The sequence below is a fragment of the Eublepharis macularius genome, chromosome 5, assembly GCF_028583425.1.
Source record: "Eublepharis macularius isolate TG4126 chromosome 5, MPM_Emac_v1.0, whole genome shotgun sequence".
Classification (NCBI taxonomy): Eukaryota; Metazoa; Chordata; class Lepidosauria; order Squamata; family Eublepharidae; genus Eublepharis; species Eublepharis macularius.
Window position 1 is genome coordinate 26,559,083 of NC_072794.1, and position 7,508 is coordinate 26,566,590.

Genomic DNA, 7,508 nt, shown 5'->3' on the forward strand with positions numbered 1-7,508 from the left:
TGAGAGCATTCAGTTGTAATTATTATACTACAAGGATAATCAATCCCTTCCTCTGTTGCCCTACCCACCCTCCAGCCACTTCCCGTGAACAAACATGAGCTCAGCAAGGCTCTAGTGCCATAATAACCATCACCAGGAATAGCAGTTCCCAAGAAACGATGTGTTGAAGGATTTTAGTGCGAATTCACATTACCCATCAAGGAAGGTCAGTGGGTATTGCTTTGGAGAGAGTGACGAGAAGGCTTTGCCAAGTGTAGACACTGAAGATGCTGGGGACAGGGGAATGGGCTTGCAAGAGTCTTTAAATACAGGTTAGCTTTTACTGTACATAGCCCTCCTTGGACAAGACCCTTGTATGGATACAGCAAGATCAGTTGCAAATCCAAAAATGGCCAAGTTCAGCCTCTGGTTAAAAGTTCCCTTCTTTTCCTTAAATAAGAACCTTGCTGATTAAGAACAATGTTGGGTCTTGATTGAACTCATTTCATATTCTTGGAAGGTTTCCATAGCAAACCCACAAAATGAAAATCCCCATCACCCTAGGGGATCCCACGGAAGCACCCTGTGATAAAGAATGATCATACTTCTGTACTAAAAGCCCTCGGGTTTGGAAAGGTCTCATGTATGATGCAGTGGTGGGTCACCGGGTAACTCTGGAGGCTCGCCATTTTGATGGGCATCCCCATTTCCTTGCAGCATGTAGGCATGTAGGTGATCCTCTCACCCCCGTTCCGCACCATGTCAGCGGTCCGTATGTAAAAGGGGGAGCTATAGGGGGAACAGGTTGGGCAATAGTTCCGATTGCCCTGTTTGTTAAGCTCATGGGGTGGAAAGGAGAAGTTGCCTTGGCCGTCCATGATACGAGAGTTGCAAGCATTGCACATGGCATAGTGTGAGTGAGAGGGAAAGTCAGCCTCCTCTTCCTCCTCTTCCTCCTCCTCTTCCTCTTCATCGGATTCATCTTTCTTGCAGCAATAATACTAAAACAAGAACAAAAGACCTGCTGTTAGCAAACCTAGAAGTGTGTTCTACAAACACAGGCCGAATCCACACTTCCTTTTTGTTTCCGCACCTTTTTCGCAAGCGGTGCGCTGTTCATGCAGATACTCACATGCTTTCCCATTCCGCGTGTTCCCCGCCATCACTGCGCCACAATTGCGCCTTCCTTCCAAACCACGTGAAAGTGGCGGAAATCCGTTTTCTCCCTGCCTTTTTTTTTTTTTTTGCACAGTGCAGAAAGGTCGGTATACCGGTAAACCAACTGTAGTGAGCAGCAGTTTGTGCGGGAAAAGAAACGGTCACTGGAGCATGTGCATGTCACACGGGGACCGTTTCCCTACTGTGTCCTGCCATTTTTAAGAGCGCAAGGAGCCAAGCCGAGCAATCCTGTATTTCCCACAATGATCGTCTCTAGTAAATGGTAGGTGCGGAAAACAAATATATTCCTGAAAGCTTAGGACGCAGGTGGGAGATTCTACCATGTGCAAAAGACAGAATGCATCATCTCATGGTGTCGCGTGGCTGTGCTGCGAAGCATGCCAACCACAATCTGAGCCATCATCACAAATATCACACTCTGAGCATCCATGTTGTTAACTACTAAAAGCAGAAAACCAGTCTGAGCAGCAGAATTTCCGGACAATGCCTTTAATGTGACAATCTAATTTCAAATTTGCCCGCCATATCAACCAGCCAATTGTTAGAAAGTGGTCTGTGACGAGCAAAAAATGAGCCAATCAAAGATGAGGGGGAGGGTACATTGCCATTTCTTAAAAGTTGGAATATCAGTATACCGGAAAATTGACCTTTTTTTAGGGAAGTGACGTGCGCCATCAATTCTGACGGCGGAGGATGGAACCGCCCACTGTAACGCTTTACTCAGTGGCGTGTGGAGACATGATTGCGCCATGAAGACGCACTGAAAGGGTCAATGTGATGATGCACAGCATGGTAGCGGAATGAACCCGATTGCCACGACTGCGCAAGATAAACGGATGGTGAGTGAGTGTGGATTCAGCCACAAATACAATAATTTTGGTTTGGATCCAGTGATAGATTTTCACTAAAGGAAGGGTGGGGCATTTTGGCTAATTCCCATGATTCCTAATTCACCACTTCTGCTGTTCTTTAAACAAGTTTAAGGAGCATTTCAGGCTGCAGCAGTACAGGGGAAGAAAGGAAGAACTGATTTGCTGGCAGAAATTCCTTCCTTTAGGGGAAATTACAGCTGGATCCAACATTAATATTTGGTATCTGAGCAGAGGCTAAGTAACACAGTTAAAAACAATGACTTGTATCAAACCACCCCAAAACTTTGCATAGCAGGACTTTCCCACTCCCCCCTACTGCTACAGCCCATTGAGGTGGCTGAAATTTTGTGAAAACTGGAAATGGTATCACTCTCTAGGAATCATTGTAAACTCTATGATTTTACCTTAGAGTTTCCAGAGATTCCTAGAGAAGTGTGACATCACTTCTGGGGTTTCCCTGGAAGTGACATCACACTGTCTCTGATGGCCATTCCACATGTCCCTGCCCCACCCCAGTCTCCCACTGGTTGCCTGGTTGGGCCTGGCAACCCGATGAATGGATGAAAGAAAGCACTTCTACAATATCTCTTTAGCAGTGTTCACAGAACTTCATATACAATAATATTATACATTATGTCAGTAGCTTTACAACTACCCTGTAAAGTTGGCTAGGATTACATGACACATAAGTCTTCCTCAGGTCCTGTTCACTAGATATGCCCTGGGAATTTCATGCTGAAGCTTAAATCCTAGGTGTGCAGGAGCCCAATTAGGATCAAGTGTCTGGTACTTGAGGAGGGGTGCCACATCTCCGACCCACACCACTTTCTCAATTTGAAATGGCCACAAGCAGCTTCTGTTTGCCCCACTGGGGAAACCTATGCCTACTGATGGATTACATTTAAGTTTCCCCAGGGAAATGGCTTCCTGGGGCCATTTCAGATCAGAAAAATGGCAGAGGAGAAAAGGCTTAAGCTGCTGTCCCTATCTGAATCAGGCTCCCATACTCCTGAGAATTTAATATGAACATGGAACTCCCAGTGCATGCCTGGTCAACAGGAGCCAGGGTTGAACTTTAAACAAAATATCCTCTAGAGAGGCTCAAACCCTTGCCATTTTAGCTTACACCCTGTTCACCAGTATTGAACAGGGAGCCAATTTTTTTGATGAATGCCATTTGTTCATCAACCTGTTCTGACTGTTCAAACAGGTTGCTTCATTCTAAGTGTAGTATAGAGCAACTGGCTTTTTGTTCATGCCCAATTCTGTTTTACTCCCTTCCCCTTCTTGCTGTGCTCCTCATGGCAGGTAATAGTTTAAATAGACAGTTAAAACAGTCACAAATCATATAAAACTGTCATAACTAGAAATGGGCATAAACAGCAATACGAACAAAAAAAAAGCCACGAACAGCCCAATCTGCTGTTCGAGAACAAGCTGTTCGTGAGGCACCATTCTAAACAAACAGGTGGTCATTGCAAGCCTCGTTCGTTGCTGTTCGGCTTGCTGTTCGTCAAGCCAGACAGTCTGGCACCTGCAATCAATTCCCTTGGCAACTTAGGCAGGGATTGTCTGAACTCTGTCTGAACTCCTGTTGTTGCCCTGGAAACCCCAATCTAAGCCCAAATTAGCTTGATAGGCAGGTCTTCCTTTCAAGTGCGGAGCTCCACATTTGTTACAAGGGAGCAAAGATCGGGGGGAGGGGGGCTCCTAGCTCTGGCTTTGCAGACAGTGGAGAGGAAGAGACAGTTGCTGTTAGCATTTTGATAGAGAGAGTGCATTGGAGCTTGAATTTTCTTTGTGTGTGGTGGGATAGGGATCTACCCCTTCATGTTCCAGGGCTGCTGCCAGGTTCTGGGGCCAAGATATTATTTATTATTGGTACCTTTCCTGCTGCCTGCTCAGGTAAGGTTTCTGGGAGTGGTGCGGTAGGGATCTACTCCTTCAAGTTCCAGGGCTGCTGCCAGGGTCTGGGCCAAGCTATTATTTATTATTGGTACCTTTCCTGCTGCCTGCTCAGGTAAGGTTTCTGGGAGTAGTGTGGTAGGGATCTTGACTTGGATGATGGCTGGAGGAGAGCCTGCTGGCCCCCACGAACAGCCAACCACAAACATGTTCATGAACAGGGCCATGTTCGTGGTTGTTCATGAGTCCCTGTTTGTGGATGGCAACGAACAATGAACATCATGTTTGTTTGTTTTTTCTTTTCGTGCCCATCTCTGGTCATAACTAAATGCTTCGTTTAAAAAAATCCTACCATTCAGTGTTCCTCTCAGCAGTGACACTAATATTTGCTGGCCTGCTTGGATCAGCAGCATTTTCACGCATGCACAGTTTTGCAAAAGAACAACGCAAGCAAGGCATTCAGTGCTAAAGTGAACAGGCCCAGAGACTGGCTCACGTCTGATCATCACAGTCGAACAAGGTAAGTTCCACAGTCAAACACATTCAACGTGAAATATGTGGAGTCTTACTATCATGTAGTTAGGCCCTTACCATTCCCATGTTGCATATGGGCATGAGGGGAGGGGTCACAGCTTATCTAGGGCCTCCTGATGATTCCGTGGCTGCAGTGATGCTTTGTTCAGGGACTCCAGTGCTCATGGCCCAGGCCTAGCCTCTCTATTATGCCTGCTCCTTTATATAGTGGGACGTCTAAGGCAAACGAGCGGGCAGGACTTTTTGTTAGGGATCTCCACAATCTTTTCATTGTCTGGGCCCTTTGCTACAAGATCTGCCATCCAGGATATCACTGGGATTCGTGAGAACTGCAGCTGCCCTTTGAGGCAGAAGGAAACAGTCCCATTGCAGAACAACCCCTTACCTGTAGCCTACAGTAGCAGAGAACAGCAATAATACACAGCAAGATAACTGTTGCTAGTATTCCGCCAGTGATCACAACAGTTCCTGCTGTCATCCGCCCGATTCTCCATCAAACTCTGGAAAACAGCAAAAAGGGTGAGTGAAACTTCAGGTCTTTAGAAATGCACACGCCCCACAGCTACAGCTCTGGGCCTGCAAGTTCAACTGCTGCACCTCCCCGTCCATATTTTAAATAAGACATTAAAAACCCGTTAAAATGGGGTTTTTAGTCCGGTTACTAGTTTGCCCGGTTAGTCTATGCAATAATTTTTAAAATTTATTATTTATATATTTATTTTATTCGATTTATATTCCGCACCCCCTGCATCAGCATGCTCAAAAAACTTCATTTGATGAATCAGTCAGTGTCCGATTTAAATGGAGGATCTGAAAGATGAGGACATCCTTTGTTTGTTTCCTTGTTAATATGCAAGAACCTCTGTGAGGGAAGGAAAGGGGTTAAAGCCGACCCTTACTTCTGAAAATGGATGACAGCTTTAACAAACGAGGAGTTTTGTGAGACCTAACTAGATTTTAGCCTGGCACGAGCTTCCATGGACTACAGCCTGCTTCATCCAATGCATATGGTGGGACCTCACTCGGCAGATCATGAAGAGCAAAAAAGAGGGTAGACTGCAAGGCCATGTACATTATCCTCCAGTATCCCCAAAAGATCAGCTGATGCCGCACACGTTGGATAATGCACTTCCAATCCTCTTTAGAGATAGTTTGGAACTGAATTTTCCAAGTGTGAAACAAAAAATCCACTTCCAATTGATAGCTAAAGTGCATTATCCAACGTGTGCGGAATCATCCATGTGGAAGATTGTGCCCAAATCCCTCTTTTAATACTACTGATAAAGGTTTTGGAGTGCTATCCTCATTCTACATCTTGCACTGCAGTCAAAATTGCTCAGCTTCATGATGTAGCTAAGTTACTGTGCCATCTACGGGGCCACATCATTAGGTGAGAGAAAAGCAATGCATGTCACAAAGCTCTGACTTTTTAGAAAATTTAGAAGCAGGCTTTGGAGGCTGTGATTTTCAGCCAACTTTTTTTTGCTGAGAGTGGGGAGGAGAAGAAACTGTTAACCCTTTCCCTGTGGTCATTTCTTCATCTTAAAAATAAGCTCTCCAAGCCTCCTTCTCTCTATGTGGACCCAGATTCTCATAAATATGCCCCTGGAATACTGTAGGAAAAAGTTGCTGGTGTGTGTATGATTTTGAATGGAAAATTTTTCGGGGGGGGGGGCATTAAACAGCCTCTTCAAAAAATCAGTCTTTCAAGGCTGCTTTTCATTTGTTTTTAAAGTGGAGCTGCATGCCGTTCTTGTACTCTGAAGTTTGTCTATGAACAGGTACTGCCTTTGAGAAAGTACACAGAACCATGACATTCTTTGCTTGATCACTAGGTGGCAGTAGCACACCATCACATCAATCCCCACTCCCATCTAAGGACCAGCCTTATTTAAGCATAATATTTCCAGAGGTCCAGCTGTGTTAGTCTGTTGCAGCATAGGGCCAAACTACAAGTGACGAATGACACAGATTGGACGCTTGTCAGCTTCCCTCAAGTTTTGACGGGAAATGTAGGCAGCTTGGCGGAATGTTGGACAAGTGACGGTTGAAAAGTCCATTGGACAGCAGTCAGAGAGCCAAGCTGCAAGACCAGGATGCCTACATTTCCCATCAAAACTTGAGGGAAGCTGACAAGTGTCCAACGTGTGTCATTCGTCACTTGTAGCTTGGCCCATAGACAAACAGGACAGGAGTCTCGTAGCATTAACAAAACTAACAAGATTTTATGTCCTCAACTAGAGTTCACTGTTTATTTTGTGCTTGTTTGGGGAGTTAGGTTGCCAGCCTCCACATGAGTACTGGAAATTTCCTGGAATTACAACTAATCTCCAGACAACGGAGATCAGTTCCTCTGAAGAAAATGGCTGCTTTGGAGGGTTGACTCTATGGCACTATACCCTGCCAAGGTACCTCCCCTCCACAAACCCTGCCCTCTCCAGGCTCCACCCCCCAAATCTCTAGGGATTTCTCAGCTCAGAGTTGGCAACCCTGTTGGGGTGTTAATCTGGGAAATGAACCCCCCCCCCCCGAAAATATATCATTCTGCATCTGCATAGGGCCAAACTAGATGACACTTGTGACGCAAGTTGGGTCAGGGATCCCCCGAGAGAGCCAGCATGGTACAGCAGCTACAGCATTGTTCTCAGATCTAGGGGACTCAGGTTCAAATCCCCGCTCTGCCAGGGAAGCTTGCTGGGTGACCTTAGGCCAGTCATATGCTCTCAGCCTAACCTGCCTCAGAGGGTTGTTGTGAGGAATAACTGGAGGAGAGGAGAACTATGTAAGCTGCTTGGGGTCCTCACTAAAGAGAAATGTGAGATATAAATGAAGTAAAATAAAATAACTGGCTTTCACAAGTAACATCCAGGAACTGACATTCTTAAGCACTCTGGGTCCCAAATGAACTCAGGAGAGCAGCATGGGGGGGGGGGGGGCTTTGGCCTTCCTGCCCAGTCTGTTTTCCTGAGCCAAAATATCCATGGGTAGCCCTCTTTGCCCCACTGAGGCCTCCACATGTACTCACTGTAGCACATGGCA

General features: G+C 45.8%; 1 protein-coding gene across 1 annotated transcript; it reads right to left on the reverse strand.

Annotated features, from left to right (window-relative positions):
- Positions 1–578: 578 nt before the first annotated feature.
- Positions 579–4,947, reverse strand: FAM163A (family with sequence similarity 163 member A). Its single transcript, XM_054979299.1, has 2 exons — positions 4,855–4,947; positions 579–980 (listed from the first exon to the last, which is right to left on the reverse strand). The coding sequence occupies exons 1-2, from the start codon at positions 4,945–4,947 to the stop codon at positions 579–581; spliced, it is 495 nt and encodes a 164-aa protein (XP_054835274.1).
- Between the last annotated feature and the right edge of the window lie 2,561 nt (positions 4,948–7,508).

What these genes read in the sequence shown, in the direction of transcription:
- FAM163A (XM_054979299.1), bottom strand. Translation starts at nt 4,947, where the DNA reads ATGACAGCAGGAACTGTTGTGATCACTGGCGGAATACTAGCAACAGTT. An exon ending in TCTGCTACTGTAGGCTACAG is followed by an intron (nt 981 to 4,854) that starts GTAAGGGGTTGT and finishes TTCTTGTTTTAG; the next exon opens with TATTATTGCTGCAAGAAAGA.